The 16,411-nt window shown below is 42.4% G+C and overlaps 1 protein-coding gene across 2 annotated transcripts; it reads left to right on the top strand.

Annotated features, from left to right (window-relative positions):
- Positions 1-453: 453 nt before the first annotated feature.
- sel1l (SEL1L adaptor subunit of SYVN1 ubiquitin ligase) lies at positions 454-10,351 on the top strand. Of its 2 annotated transcripts, none has more exons than XM_069657488.1 (21): positions 454-981; positions 1,146-1,183; positions 1,354-1,576; positions 2,425-2,592; positions 2,958-3,063; positions 3,513-3,675; positions 3,814-3,867; positions 3,990-4,049; positions 4,137-4,218; positions 4,310-4,464; positions 4,790-4,846; positions 4,934-5,002; positions 5,315-5,392; positions 5,523-5,585; positions 5,721-5,808; positions 6,936-7,084; positions 7,236-7,401; positions 7,605-7,679; positions 7,835-8,007; positions 8,091-8,219; positions 8,378-10,351. In XM_069657488.1, exons 1-21 carry the CDS (start codon positions 894-896, stop codon positions 8,666-8,668), a joined length of 2,475 nt encoding a protein of 824 aa, XP_069513589.1. In that variant the 5' UTR covers positions 454-893; the 3' UTR covers positions 8,669-10,351. The 2 variants fall into 2 exon arrangements, with proteins under 2 accessions (XP_069513589.1, XP_069513588.1); XM_069657487.1 differs by having other exon boundaries at positions 7,602-7,679.
- The last annotated feature ends 6,060 nt before the right edge of the window (positions 10,352-16,411 follow it).

Here is a 16,411-nt window from a genome sequence, read left to right as displayed (position 1 = left end):
TGCAACGCTTTTAATGAAACAGGCAGATATTATTATAGTCTACCTATTTTAAACAGTAAACTAATAGCTACATTAATTTTGAGTTCCATTTTTTTTTACAAAGTTTACAGTAATTTGCTTTGATTAGTTCACATTAATAAAGTCATTGAAACAAAACACTAATTTCCCTCAGAATTTTCTTTCTTTTTGTCGTCTGTTATACCTCTTAATGTTGGGTCTATCGTGGTTACGGTGGCACTAATAACGTGTTGGTTCAAAGCAACCACCTCAAGCCTCATGATTATTATCAGTGTTTTGGTGTCGTGGACAAACCCCATCAGCTAGGAACATAATTGTGTACGCCCCTGATTGGCTGACAAGTCTTTGGCCGGTGCTCATTGGCTACTGTCAAACTAGACGCGCTGTGATTGGTCGAAATGCGAGAATAGGAAGTGTCTATCAGTTGTAGGGGCTTAACATGGGTAGCTAAGTAGTATGTGGTTGATAAAAAATCAAAAGGCAAAAGGTTTTGCATTTCACGGATATTTTGTTTTAGAAAGAGGTACCTGGCAACAAATTGGTAGACCGATGAGTTGCGTCTCTTGCAAATAGTGCGCTATTTGGTTGGTCTTTTACGTGGCAATGTAACACTAGCTTGTCAGCTAGCAGCTAAACGTCATTCAGCTTGTTACTACTCGGTTAGCTTAGCTTTGCACTTGAATCTGTTAGCTTGTTGGACAGCTTCAGAAACTAAAATTAACCGGGTTGTTTTCCAGAGAGAGTGCGGTTTCGTTTTTCTTAGCGCGTGTTTGAGTTTATTTATGCTACGTATCATAGAGAGACTCAACTGTAACTGGATGTTTGGTGATAGAAATAGCAGCAGCTACAGCTAGCAGATAGTTAGCTTGTCAACAATGGGCTTTAAGAGGTGTTTAAAGACTGCAAGAGCGTTTTACTTGTTGACCATCCTGCTGCTAGTCGTTTTTAACGGAATAACAGCTGGTAAGTATGTTAGTTTTGTTGTTGAACTGATAATTAATACCGGCATGGACACAAGTGGCTGTACATTTCCTAAACTGTTGCAAGCAGCTGTTTATATTTAACAAGCAGGTTTGTCCATCTCTAGTAAACAGTGTCTTGACGTCTGCCATATTTATACTTCTCAGATGAAGAGCAACACGTGGATGACGGACCAGAGCTTAAGGTAATTCATGAGCTGTTTGATGGTGTTTTTGGGAGATAGAAATCAATCTTAACAGAAGTGGTCTGTAAGACAGCTATCCATAGCTTTTCCCTAGCAACCAATTTTAATATGAAATCTACACCCCCCCGTCCACCTGTTCCTTAATGACAACTTCTTGGTCATCCCTCCAGTCTTACCATGACCCAGAATCTGAAGAGGAGGACGTCCATCTGACAGCAAGAATTGTGGCTGGTGCTTCTGTGACCTCTGGTCATGACATCTCCCAGACAGAAGAGGAGAAACAGTCACCCCAGGCAGAAGAGGAGAAACAGTCACCTGAGGAGGGACTGGAAGGAGAAGAGAAGGAGGACTTGCCTGAACAGCCTCCTCCAGTCCAGGAGAAACCTAAAGAGAGTAAGCAATCAAATTTTTAATCTCAAACAGCGAGCTGTGAATACTTCCTGCATTCTTAGCATTTAACTACCAAATACATACTTGTTGTTTGTTTTGTTGTCTTGTGTTTGTGTCTTCAGATGTCTGTGTGAGACAGAGATCATGAGTGAGCTTTCTGTAACTGGTAGCTGGCTGAGCAAAGCATGCTTTGAGTCGAGTTTTTTTCCTTTTACAATTAAAGCCAGAGATGGATGGAGCCGTGGAATAGAGCCTTAACACTAGAAAGTGGCTCCTGCAACATCAGCAACAAGGATTCACTGCTTTCATTACACTTTATAATAAGCAGCCAAACGTTGAACGATTATTATTTCCGTTTTTTTTCCTGTAATGCTTCATATAGCTGTTTAAACAAGGGTTGATGAGCCACTGGGTGTCTGATTATATCCTTGTAAGGACTCCTTCATGTCTCCAGGTTATTACTATGTCTTAAGCACATCTGTTTTTGAGAATGAAGACGGTTTTTGTTATTTTTAAGTTTTGTTGAGACTTGACACGTTAACCTGTTTTCAGTTCAGCTGACTGAGCAGAGCGTGTGGTTTCAGGGCAGCGCCAGATCGGATAAACGGTTAAACCCCCTGAGACATGAACAGTCATTTGCACCTGTGGCTCCTCTTGCAGTCAGTTACATCATTTTACTTAGTGACTGCTTTGTACAATTTACTACTTCCTGCTTTTGTGTTGCTGTTTTGCACAAGTATAATTGATTTTTGATTTTTTACAATGGACATTGAAACATATTTTCTATATGTCCTTTTCTCTGTTGTTATTTTCCTATCTATTATAATAACATGTGTTTTATTTTGATACAGTTCCTGTGGTGAATGGAGGTACGGCCCATGGAGAGCCCTGCATCTTCCCTTTCTTCTTCCAGGGTAAAGAGTACTCGGACTGTACCACTGATGGACGCGGGGACGGACGGCTTTGGTGCGCCACAATTTACGACTATGACCAGGAGAAGAAGTGGGGTTTCTGTGAGAGTAAGTCTCCAACTTAATAACTTCCCTAAAGCTAATATAGCAGACTTACAGTAAGAACCACAAGTGTTCTATTTAAAATGCAGCCATTAATCTTCCTCAAATCGAAGTTTTAATAAAATGGTTGGATAAACTTTTATAAGTGTTGCCTTGAATGAAGATAAATTGTTATAGAATGTTTTTTTTAATTATCTTTGTTTATCAAAATAAAAGCCTTTAGAGAGCTCCGCAGCAACTGAAACTAAAGATGAAAACCAGCCTGAGAACACATTATGGTTTCATTTCCCCTCTGCCGCCATGATCATTTTTTTTAAACCCCCCTTTTTTCACCTGCACGGTCTAATTGGCCTCTCCTCTTTTCCCTCCAGCGGAGGAGCAGGCACAGCAGAGACTGCAGGCGGAGGAGGCAGAGGAGCAGTATCAGACCATCCTGAGGATGCTCAATGCCACCACCAGGAAGACCCAGAAGAAAGAGTGAGTTTCCCCCGTCAGGTTTTTCTGTATTATTGCACAACGCATTTGGAAATGATGATAACAAATGGTGTCCTTTTGTTCATGCTTTATTAGGTTTTAGCTTTCATAAATATGTCTGTAAGATGAACTTCCCAGCCTCGATAATTAGCTTAGAGTCTTAAACCTGACAAAGATGTTGGTATTTTTGCAACAAAGCAAATTAAGCCTTCTGTGTATGAGCAGTAATTTATCATGTGGCCTAAAGCATATTCTTTCCCAGCTAGTCATCTAGTCAGATTTAGTTTTGGCTCTATTTCACGTGCGCTTATTTTCCATGTGACTTTGCTCGCCACATCCTTATTTGTTTTAGGTGTCACAGTACTGTTTGTTATGCACACATAGTGTTTCTTTAATCTGTATGTCAATCTGACTTCACCCACATCACCTCTGCTGTCGAACCACTTTCACAGCTTATACGAGAAGCTGCAGAAAGTAGCCGAGAAAGGTCACCAGAAAGCCATGGAGAAGGTGGCGTACGCCATGCTGTTCGGAGACTACATGAACCAGAACGTCACCAAGGCCAGAGAGATGTTTGAGAAGCTCGCAGTGGAGGGCTCGCCTAAAGCTCAGACGGTAAAGATGGCATCCAGAAATATGAATTTGTCATGTGAGAAATGTGCTGAAACCATTTTGACCTCTGACCTCTGACATGAAATGCTGATTATTGTGCTTGGAGAATCAGTTGTGTAACACTTGTTTACTCTTCCACAGGCTCTTGGCTTTTTGTACGCTGCAGGACTCGGAGTTAACTCAAGTCAGGCTAAGGTCTGTTATCATTCTACATTATTTATTAGTTATATCTCACTCTATATACTTTTGTATTATTTGTCTATTTAACATCTTTTCCCAGCTGATGTTCATGTATTGTCAACATTCTCTGTTTTCAGGCCTTGGTTTACTACACATTTGGTGCACTGGGTGGAAACCTGGTAGCCCACATGATCCTGGTGGGTTGATTTTTCTGTCAGTGGAGATATGAAAGGGTCGTGTTGTTTCTTGAGTACAAACACTGACATTTTCTCTTGTCTCATTAGGGATACAGATACTGGGGAGGCGTGGGTGTTCCCCAGAGCTGTGAGTCAGCCCTGACACACTACAGGCTTGTGGCGAATCAGGGTGAGCATTCACTGCAACATTTTTATATATAGTATTCAGTTAATATGTTCTGTTCCTCCTGGGCAAATACTACATCTGCTCTTTTCTCCAGTGGCCAGTGACGTGTCCCTGACGGGAGGCTCTGCGGTGCAGAGGATCAGGCTGCTGGATGAGGTGGAGAACCCGGGGTCTACCAGCGGGATGCTGGAGGAGGACTTGATTCAGTACTATCAGTTTCTAGCTGAGAAAGGAGATGTGCAGGCTCAGGTACAAGAGTGTCATCATCAATCAAATGTTAATTTAAGTATTAATTTGATTTGATGAATTACATTTAAATATAGTGATCCTCTCAGGGACGAAAAATGTCTTTAAATCCATCTTGCAGTCAGGAATCTAATAATAAACATAGCATGAAGTGAGCTAGCCTACAGCCTCTGTGGTCGGACATAATCACAGTTTACATCATCCAGATTTGTGTTAAGACATTTTTCCTCGTGTATGCAAAGTATCTCAACCGTCTTACATTTACATTTTCAATATTTATAATATGATGTGTCCATAGAGTTAACTGTGTTCTTCTTCCTCCTGATAGGTGGGGTTAGGTCAGCTACACCTACATGGAGGACGTGGAGTCGAGCAGAATCATCAGGTATTTCTTTAAATGATAATAAGTGTTGCCTTCTCTTGATATTAATTTGCAGCGTTTAATGTATTCCTGATGCTTTTTCTCCAACAGAGGGCGTATGACTACTTCAACCAGGCTGCAAATGCAGGAAACACACACGCGATGGCTTTCCTTGGCAAGGTGAGTGAGATGCCTTTCATGCTCCTCTCTCTCTGCTCTCCCCTGGGAGCCGTGGGGGAAGAAGGTTTTTGATATGGTAGACGGTTTTATTACAGTTTGCTTGCACCTATCTGTTAAATAAACACTTAAGCAGATTGTTATTTTTTCTCTTCTGTGTTTGTAAACATTCTGAATATGTATGCCATGCTGTGTGAGGACTTGGGAAAAGCAGACTAAATCAAGTGATCTGGCATTGCGCTATAACAGAAGACGTTGTAGTGCGTTTTCGTTTACGGCACTGCATCAACTGATATGCCTCCTTCTGTCCTTCAGATGTACTCAGAAGGCAGCGATTATCTCCCTCAGAACAACGAGACAGCCCTGCAGTACTTTAAGAAGGCCTCAGACTTGGTAAGAATGAAACCAAATGTTTTAATCTCTTAACTGGCTGATTTACCTCTAGAGAAGAACAGGTTTCTGTGATTTGTGACGCGTGTTATTCGGTTGTCAGTTTCAATTACTCACTGGCTTTTTCATACAGGGTAATCCAGTGGGACAGAGCGGCCTGGGCATGGCCTACCTGTATGGAAGAGGAGTCCCAGTGGTAAGATACCTTGACACATTAATTTTAAGGGTACAACCCTCTGTGTTGCTAACCTGAGAGCTACAATTGTGTCTCAACGTGTCTAAAAGTAAAAGTCGAGTGCTGATATCACAGCTGCGTGTTTTGTGTCTTCAGAACTACGAGCTGGCACTGAAATACTTCCAGAAGGCAGCGGAGCAGGGTTGGGTAGACGGACAACTCCAGCTTGGAACGATGTATTACAGTGAGTGTTGAGGGCTGCGTCTGTGTGAACACCTGCTCGTGGAGCTCAACGCCTGTCAATGTGTTTTTGCCTTCTGTCAGAGCTTTCCCTTTTCCTTGTCCGTCTGGTAGATCTGAATATTTGTTTCCTTCATGAGCATCACTCTGTTGTTGTTCTGCTATAAATCACTTCATTTTTTCCTCCATCTGTTTCTATGTTGTTATGCCTCAGCGTCGGCGAAAGCCGTGGCCTTATGTTTTCGGGTTGTCCATTCGTCCATCCCATTCTTGTGAACACGATATCTCAAACGCCTCGAGGGAATTTCTTCAAATTTGGCACACTTGTCCACTTGGACTCAAGGATGAACTGATTTGATTTTGGTGGTCAAAGGTCAAGATCACTGTGACCTCACAAAAAAAGTTTTTGGTTATAGCTCAAGACTTCCTGCGCTAATTATGATACAAGTTGGCACCAACGTCCACTTGGACTCAAGAATGATCTGATTTAGGTTTTGATGGTCAGAGGTCAAGGTCAAGGTCACTGTCACCTCACGTCCATCCCATTCTTGTGAACGCGATATCTCAGGAACGCCTTGAAGGAATTACTTTAAATTTGCCATAAATGTCCAATTGGACTCAAGGATGAACCCATTACAATTTGGTGGTCAAAGGTCAAGGTCACTGCGACTACACATAACACGTTTTTGGCTATAGCTCAAGTATTGATACACTAATTACTGTATGACAAATGACAAAATAGGATAAGATGATAAAGTGATGACATCTTATACCCAAAAGGTCAAAGGTCAACTTCACTGTGACAACATAATGGGAACTCAGGAGCAGAAGGGGACATTGTGACCATATTTCACATTTGGTCAGACACTGAATGAGTGACACTAATCTTTGGTGCCCACCTTGAAACTGGGGTGATTGTATAGATCTTCTGTGCTGCCGGGTTGAAGATGTGTGTGAAGCATCCACGTTTCGCCAAGAAATATACTTAATACCTTTTTATTAAATTCCTTCAAAGTCTTCACTGTATGAATCTGAACAGACATGGGTGTAAACTGCAACTTGACTGGTTGGCGGAGGCACTAAACAGCGAGGCAGTAATTCTAATTCTCTCTTCTTCCTGTGTTTCCACAGACGGCATCGGTGTGAAGCGTGATTACAAGCAGGCTCTTAAATTCTTCAACCTGGCCTCTCAGTCCGGCCACATCCTGGCCTTCTACAACCTGGCTCAGATGCATGCGACCGGTACTGGTGTGATGCGCTCCTGCCACACTGCTGTGGAGGTGAGGCTTCTTGGTACTACTCCAACATTACACAGATGAAGAAATGAGGAGAATACAGAGCATCTCTCTGCTGTGTTACTCATCCATTACGGCCCGAGTGCTTTACACTTGTTATGTAGCTTCATTCTATCATCCTGTGTCCTCTCTGCAGCTTTTCAAGAACGTGTGTGAGCGTGGTCGCTGGTCTGAGCGGCTCATGACGGCGTACGGCAGCTTTAAGGAGGGTGAGACGGATGCTGCGCTGGTCCAGTATCTGCTGCTGGCTGAGCAGGGCTACGAGGTCGCTCAGAGCAACGTGGCCTTCGTTCTGGACCAGAGTAAGAAAAAGCATCACGTTGGTTTTAGGTTGAAGTGAAAAGCACATCAGGATCACATTAGTTTTTTTCCCTGACCTCATGGGGGACAACTACCTGTATGTGTCTGGTTTCCTGGTTTTGCTATGTGACCAGTTGATGATCTAATACAATGTATGTCGACGCAGTAATTTATTTGCTTTCCTTTGTATGAATGAATCAAGCAGAGGGAGCAAAGATCTTCACCGAGAATGAGACCTACCCTCGTGCTCTACTCCACTGGACAAGAGCTGCAGCACAGGGTCAGTCCACACACACTGTCCCTCATCTATTATCCATTTTACATCTCTGCTGAATTTTATATTTAGCAGTACTTCTTTATCTGGAGTCCATCTGTAGACGTTTAACAAAGAGGAAGTAAGTTGAATTTGTCTAATGAAAACCCGACCTCTCCCAGGTTACACTGTGGCAAGGATCAAACTCGGGGACTACCACTTCTACGGCTACGGGACGGATGTAGACTACGAGACGGCCGTCATCCACTACAGGCTGGCATCGGAGCAGCAGCACAGTGCCCAGGCCATGTTCAACCTGGGTTACATGCATGAGAAAGGCCTGGGCATCAAACAGGTAGTTAAACTGGTGAACAAAGTTCTTGTTGTCGTTGGGCTCCTTTTAGAATATGCATAGACTGATTTAATCTCTCTCTGCAGGACATCCATTTAGCCAAGCGTTTCTATGACATGGCAGCTGAAGCCAGTCCCGATGCCCAGGTCCCAGTGTTCCTGGCTCTGTGCAAGCTGGGTTTGATTTACACTCTGCAGTACCTGCAGGATCTTAATGTGAGTACTTCTCTCCTCCGCTGGAGCTCTGACAATTTGGCTTTGAAGAAGAAACTCTGAATAATAACTCAACTGAGTTAAAAGCTTCATTAGAGGAAACTGAAATTAATCATGACTTGTTTTTGTCCTTTATATCTTTCCGTTTTGGCTCCCGTCAGTTGAAGGAGCTGGTTTCTCAGGTGGACCTGGACCAGCTTCTGGGCCCAGAGTGGGACCTCTACCTCATGACCGTCATCGCCCTGCTGCTAGGAACCGTCATCGCCTACAGACAACGCCAACACCAAATCATAGTCCCCCCTCGCCCGCCCGCTCCTGCCCCTCAACCAGCCCCGGCACCTCCTCCCAGAGCACCTCAGGAACAGTCGCAGGCCCCTGCCGAGCCCCAGGCTCAGGCAGAAACGCCCGCCCAGGGCCCGGCCCAGGAGGAAGAGGAGCAGCAGCAGCAGTGAGAGGGAGCCAGACGGAGCGAGGGAAGTAAAAGACAAACGTGAGGCTCCGACGGCTCCGTGGAGCAGCTGGTGGCACCTCCTCCACTCTGCCTGCTCCCCCCTGCCACTCGCAAAACAAAGACTGAGGTGGCTGCTGAACTGTGCAGTCTCACAACTCCCTATCTTCAACTCAAATATGCTGTTCCTGTGCTGACGTCAGACAGGGGGACTTTAATGGACAAAGATAAAGGAACTAAGAGTTGGGAGGAAAACACAGACTCGGGGCTTCACAGTCTGTGACTCAGGATACTGCCAGAAGCTCCCCTGTCCTTACCCTGGAAATAGTTGCCAGATTTAAGGCGTTTTGGACATTACTAATCTACAAAGCCGACTTGTTTGGAATCTGATATGTGCGTTAGTTTTTTCTCACTTTCCATAATGAGAAAATCACACCCAGTCGAGCTGCTTCAACTCTAATCTTGAGACACATTTAGAAAAAAAAACTTCAGGCGTGAACTGAAATCATTTTATCTGCTAAAGAAAGTCATGTGTTGCATGTTTCCTCTCATTATTTTACAGACTTTAATTTAAGGCACCTTTCTTTTCAGACACTTACGAGTGAGCTAATTCGGAACAAGTTTTGCATCCATTAGTGAAAGTCGACATATCCGGTGTGTACCCTTTGCAAACCTGCAGATCCAGGAGAGAGGCAGTTTCTGTGTAAATAACTTAACAGTGCTAAAATGTACTAAAGCCATGCTGTGTCACTAGTGTAAGAACAAGAGACGTGTTAAAGTGGTTTACTTTAATTGTTCGTAAAGCTGGACTGGAGTTGTGTTTCCAACATGGCAGAGAAACACAGAGGCAGAATGAGAAGCTGCTGAAGTCGGTCACGGAAATCTCTGAAGCAGATCCTGTTTGAAAATTCATCCTGACACATCTTCCACTCTCCAAGCAGAGTGAACGCAGAGTGAACGCAGAGTGCACAGGCTTCAACTCAGAGAGCAGACGTCAGAGAAACTGGTGCATACAGCCTGGAGAGAGAGTAGTTTTTGAAGGTGTACGGTACATTGGTGTGTTTATTTTCCATCAACAGTTTTTTCTCTCTTCATTCTAGTGCTCGGGTTTTTGGTTCGTCTCATCCCACACGCCTGGCTTTTTTTTTTTTTTAATCCTTGTGTTAGCTGAGGCAGAAACTGGAGCAGCCTTAAAAATAACAGGTTCTCAAACTCTGGATTGTCTCCACATAAGAGGAAGTGACTTCTTTTTATTGTGTGAGTTTGTGCGTGTGTTTTAGCTACACAACTTCAGCTGTTGTGAGAATTTTCCGCCCCCTCAGCAAAAGTCCAAGTTGGAGCCGCGCGCTCTGCTGACACTTTCCAGCTTCAACTGAGGAAAAAACGACGCCTCGGTTCGGCCAGACAGTATTTATAAAAACAAGATGAGAAACGTCTGATTTTGCCACATTTGTTCAGCTCCACAATATGTGCTTGTTGTTAGAAATATTGAGAAGTCATCTGCCAATACATCTGCATGAAGTCAAAACAGGAGAGTAGGATGTTATCTGTAGGAGAATAAGAAGCTGTTTCCTCCTCACACGTTGATACCCACATAATTTGTCTAAAATGAAACACTGTACAAGATTGTCGAAGACTGCATTTTTACCATCGCAGATACAAGTTTATAAAGAAATTAATAAATGATATATGGATATTTAAAAGCTGTTTTCATGCTGTCTTTTTTTTTGCTTTAAGTGCTAATTGCACATCACAAACCTCGTAACATAGGACGCATGTGAAATCTGGTTTTTGTTCAGATTTTAGGTGGCTGACACCCAATGGACCCGCGGGGTGTCACTCAGCTTTAGAGGTCGGGCCACAGACAAAGCGACAGTGCTGTAAAGCTGAGCATCACATTGTGCGGGTCTGTAGGGGGGGACCCATTGACTGGCCCGTGCGCACTACTATGGGGTGGCTTTGGATCGCTGTGGCAACTTGTATGCTCGCGTCCTGCTCTGTCAAAGGTAAGTGCTGGAACAAGCAGGAGCACACGTGAGCCTGCGTGCCTGTATTTATTGTTACAACAGCCTCTGAAACTAGACTGATTGTTTGTCAGGCCTATAATGTTATATAATGGCTACTATTTATATGGAAGTAAACATTCACCTGGGACCTCCTGGGAGTAAAGTAATACTACTATAGCTCTTTAAAAGTGACAACAGAGCCTATTTTTGTGCTGCAAATAACTTTTTTTAGAGGCTTTTCTAACTGCCTTTTTTTATTGATAAACGCATGTGAAGAAGTGGCTTTTTTGGCCTTTTACTTTGGAAATAATCCTCTCTTTAAGGTGACGACTGGTGGTGGGAGTATGAGGAGGGGATACGCCACTACAGCAAGGAGGCCCTGAACAAGGTACCGCTTCCACCGCTCCCAACATAAAATGTTATTGTTTCGTGCTGAATAAGGGAAATTATCTACTTCTTCCGGCATTATTTTGTAATCATGAAACAGGTTAATATATGGCTATGGCCTTGAGTAACAGATTCATTCAACTCCTGTATTTTGGTCTTTTTTTAATCTTGTTTTAATGAATGAATAATCTATATTTACATAAAAATGTAGAATCTGTAGGCAGGGACGTGGATTTTAGGGATGGCAAGTTGTAAAGTGTTCTGGTTTCAGTTTGTACTAGCTTGTAGTCCGGGTAATTTTGACCAATCACGTATCAGCACGCAGGAAAACCATTCCGGTAAAGCAAAAGCAGGCGGAACGTAATCTACCTTAATGACATCCCGGCTCCATCAGCGGTCATCTGATGATGATTTAGCTTCTTATTAATCTCTATTAACAGACATCTACATGTAAACAGCTAACAACCTGTTCTAGATGTAATATTCAACATAACAAATTCCTTCAACACAGTGTCACGAAAGCCGTTCAGCGTTTAGATTTCCCGACTTCCACGAATGCATCAGAAATGATCAACCCGACCTCCTTTCAACAAAGGAGCATTTTAAAAGTAGTTTTCTTTGAGGACAGACCTGACGAAGCTTGCGTTTTTAGTTTTTACAAATCTGCATCATGATGTTGAAATTTCGGCAAAGGTAAGACCCCTTAATTACAAGTTAAAAAAAACGGTAGTTTTCGGTACAATGCAGCACGCGGAAAAGGAAGTCTTGTTTGGAAGTCGTTTATCGCTAACCGCTGGCTACATGCCCCGACATGTTCACCGTTGTCCCCAAAGGCTATATCATTGTCAGACCATAGATGGGATCGGATACTGATGAATAGCTAACCTACTTTAACATTAGAGGCAAGAACTGACCATACCACATGTATCAGCAGGCGTGCTGACTATGTGCAACCATAGCTTTAATGGACTAAAGACATAACAACACAAAGTGTATAAAATACATGAAGTTAGAGGAGAAATAAGGAAGAAATAAAAATCAGCATAGACATGTTTTATGTCAAGGTTTTCTCTAACAAGATCTTTTTTGTAAGGAGGGCTGTCCCACATAGAAGACATTTAATCTGTATCTGAAAATATATAGTTAAAAAGTTTTGGACATGGCGGAGAACTTTCTCTCTCGTTTCTTTGTCAGGAGTTTCCAGAGAAAACTCGACCGGTGAGCTTCAGACATCCTGTGTTTCAGTGCCCAGACATGAGTCCGTCTCCCTCTGTCCCCTCCTCAGGTCTGGTCAAACCCCCAATTAATATGATAATCCAAGAGGTGAAACATTAGATTAGATTTATTTTTCTTCATCTTCATCTTTTCTTCTGTCTTTGCTCTAGTTGAATATGTGAAGGCGGCAGACATCAAGGTCATCGCAGCCCTGGGGGATTCACTGACAGTAGGTGTCAAAAGCAAAGGTCTGACCTGTTAAATGTCAGTCATAGATTGTGAAATTTACTTTTCAACATTATCCTCAGAACAGACATACACTATTTAGACAGCTATTTTCCCAAGGTCCTGATCATATATTCCTCAGATGTTGTGTCTTTGCTTTTCAGACGGCCATAGGTGCCAACGCCACCACTGTTCTCGGGATTCCTATTGAGTTTCGTCACGTGTCGTGGAGGTGACAGACATCCTGTGTAAAACCTGTCCTCGATCCTTTGCACATAAAAAACCCTGTAGACAGCTTATGACATTCATGTGGCTTAACCTTTTAAACAGAATTGTTTGAATTAATTGTTTTAAGCAAGCATTGATTAAAAAAAACATCATTAGTTTTGGTTGTAATAATGTCTTCTTTGACGTCTCCTCATTCTGCAGCATTGGAGGCTACGGCTCATTTCAAGAAGCCATAACTTTGGCAAGTAAGATGTTTTAATAACAGATGGTAACTCTGCTCTCTCTTACCACTATTGTTACAGACACAAGCGAATACATCGTCATTACACATTTCTTTTTCCCCAATTGTGTTTTTTTAGATATCATCAAGCTGTTCAATCCCAATCTGCTGGGTGCTGCCCCGGGGAAGACGGTCCACGGGATGCAGGCTCATATCAGCGAGACAGGCTTCAACCTGGCTGTGACCGGACACAACACCTTGTACGACGTGACATTAACTGTTTTGGCACGTTGCAAACAGTAATATGATAATCTGTCAGCCTGATTGTTGCTCCGTTTGGGCTCCAGGCTGCTTCCACTGATAAAATGTGTTATCGTACAAAAATGTCTTCTCTTCTGTCTAAGTGATGGTTAGAACGTTTTTATTCTTTCTAGTAATCTCCCCGGCCAGACGAGACATCTGATTGACACGCTGAGAGGTTTTGAGGTACAGAAATGTCAGAATAAAGCTTTTTATTAAAGCTCAACAAAAGAAAAGATGCTGTCCCTGAATCTGTTTCATCAGATTCACACTCTGACCCCTCTCATATCTCTTCTTTCAGGGTCTGAACTTCGAGAAGGACTGGAAGCTTTTGACCATCCTCATGGGCATGAATGACATCTGTGATTACTGTAAAGATAAGGTCCGTCTTTTCTTTTTTGAAATGAGTTCAGTTCAATAAAACATCATTAATCTCTGCAGAGTCTTCCTCTCTCTCTAGGCTCTATTCTCAGTGGATAACTTCATTCACTATATGACCGTGTCCTTGGAAATGCTTATGAATGAGGTAAAAAGTGAAAGACAAATAGACAAGACCTGTTTGGATTAGTGAGGTTTTTGTCCAGTGCTTGAATTCACTACAGTCTCCTCTGTACTGTGCTTCAGGTTCCTCGTATGATCGTTAATGTTGTTCAGATCCTGCCCATGCAGACTCTGAGGGAGGTCCAGAAGCCCACCCCAGGGTGCCTGCTCCAAAGGTGAGCCAATCTACAGAAATAAAATGAACGTTTAAGTGATCCATAATGTAGTACCCTGAGCAAAAATTTGTTTTGTTTAGAGTTGCAGTTTGTCACTGATGGTTGTTGTCACATTGAACTGCTTTTTTGGAAGACAATCATTGTCCAGTGTACAACACGTACAAGTCTATGTTCTATGACTAACAATTACTGCATTAAACTATGTGGACATGCAGGTACAACTTTCTCAAATAAGTTGACCTGTTTCAAGTACTTCAATTAGAAAAAAAAACATAAGAGAAAGAGGAGATAGAATAAAGTTTCCTATATATTGTAATGGGCCAGAGTGCAGGTTGAACAATTAGTTTTCTGTCGCTGGATTTTAAGTACGTAAGTAAGTTTCTGCTTTCTTGATGTCAATTGAGAGCTTGTTGCACCATTGCAGAGCTAGCACAGAAACAGAAAAGCTGGGCACTGGCTTATTGAGAGGGAATAGCAGGCTGATTGGCTGTAGCAAAGCGTAGTACAAGGGCTGGGATGTATGGTTTGACCATGACATTGTAGGATTTGAAGCACGGTCGGTTAAAACTTGACTTGACTTGAGTCGGGTTCCAGCATCGTCTGATAACATGACCAGGGATAAGACAGAACTAGTTGTTTGTCATCTGAATAACTGTGTTAGGAAAAGCCATGTGTGTGAAAAACAGAGGCGAGTGACTCATTGGTACATGAAAAAAAGAGGACCCAGCATAGAACCCTGAGGGACCCCAGAAGTAAGGCTACAAGGTTTAGACACGGATTCTCTCCAATTTACCCTGTAAGTGCTGTCCATGAGGGAATGCTGCTATAAGGGGCAGCAGGATCATAGGATAAGATGTCTTCTCTAGCAGTGTGGAGTTGCTCTGTGACAGCAAGGAGGGCAGTCTTAGTCCACTTGAATACTTACCGGTGGGGCTAGAGAAAGTTGTTCTGTTCCCATCAGCAGAGAGTAACGTAATGACAGTATCAATGGTTTTGAAAAGAAGTGGAAGAAGATAGACTGGTCTTGGTTTGAGTGTTGGTTTCTTTAGCAAAGTAGCTGCTTTAAGAGATAATATCTTAGAACATTACTATAAGAACATTTTTCACCTGATTTTTCTTTAAAACAACGCGATACCTTGTTTGGATGTAACCCCCCCTCCTCCTTTTGTTCTGATTCTTTTCTTCAGGTCTTTCTGCTCATGCCTGATAGAGCCAGTACCCAGGTCTCCTGAACTGCGCGAGCTGATAGAGGTCAATCTGGAGTTCCAGGTACTCTTAATTCCTCTAAATTCATGGAAAGTGCATGTTAACAATGGGAAATAACGTTTTTCGTATTTATTAGAACATCCCTGCAAGATCATTCATTTACAGAAACTGGTTCATGAATGTAAAACATTACAAGTGTCAATAGAAATGGCATTACATTGGTCTTTTGATTGATTTTGTGTTACTTTCCGTTCACAGAAAAGACTTGAGGAGCTGCTGAACAGCGATCGTTTCTTCAGGGATGACTTTGCTGTCATTCTTCAGCCCTTTCTCAAACTCGCTGACCCTCCCCGCCTCCCGGTAATCTATTGTCACTACAAAGGCCACAACAATAACAACACGGCAGGAGATGAGTCAGTGTGAAACATTGCACAGTAATGATTGAATCATTAACATCCCTAGTGTGACAGATGCAGCCTTTGGCTTTGTTAGCACGAGGCTGAGAATGAGAGAGAAGTCACGTTTCAGCATCAACACACTCCATCAGAAACTCTACACTGGTGTATGTGTTTGTCTCTCTGACAGAGCGGGAAGATCGATATGACCTTCTTCACTCACGACTGTTTCCACTTCACCATAAAGGGGCACGAGGAGCTAGCCAAGGGGCTGTGGAACAACATGGTGAGTTACATGCTTGCAGTTAATGGCACACAAGGTCAAAGGTCAACAACCGCCACGATGCAATTCAAAAGGACTTACAGGTATTATGTAAAGGTATGTTTTGTTGCGCCACCCTCTGATGGCCTGGTTCACACCTTATAGGTGTAAAAATGATTGTCAGTCATCGTAATAGTAATTATTACATTAAATAAAATTGTATTGTATATAATAATTATATTACTTATATCATTACTGTAAACCTTATTATTATGATGACAATGTTGCATTACATATAATGATTGTAATTACCATATAACTTAATTATCATTGTACCAATTATACCAATGATTATGGCTATATACAGTATTTACTCTTATATGCCTACAGCACAACAACACTCCCTCTTGTGAGATATTGCTTTTATACAACAGTTATACAAGCAACAAAAAGTAGTAAAAGTAATAATCAACAAGAGATTATTATTTTTTGCTCCACCAACTAGTTGATATGGACTTTTGTTGCCAAGCAACCCGAGCATTCTCCTGCACTTTGTATCTACAGGTCACCACAGATCAGCTGTATTT

The sequence above is a fragment of the Semicossyphus pulcher genome, unplaced genomic scaffold (assembly GCF_022749685.1).
Source record: "Semicossyphus pulcher isolate SPU_LCO1_2020_fin unplaced genomic scaffold, fSemPul1.0.p SCAF_11, whole genome shotgun sequence".
NCBI lineage: Eukaryota > Metazoa > Chordata > Actinopteri > Labriformes > Labridae > Semicossyphus > Semicossyphus pulcher.
The sequence above is the reverse complement of the archived record's forward strand: the minus strand, read 5'-3'. Positions and strand labels throughout refer to the sequence as shown.

Coding starts and splice junctions, on each gene's coding strand:
- sel1l (XM_069657487.1), top strand. CDS start 894: ATGGGCTTTAAGAGGTGTTTAAAGACTGCAAGAGCGTTTTACTTGTTG. Junction 1,184..1,353: donor ATGACGGACCAGAGCTTAAG/GTAATTCATGAG, acceptor TCATCCCTCCAG/TCTTACCATGACCCAGAATC. Junction 3,868..3,989: donor TTAACTCAAGTCAGGCTAAG/GTCTGTTATCAT, acceptor CTCTGTTTTCAG/GCCTTGGTTTACTACACATT.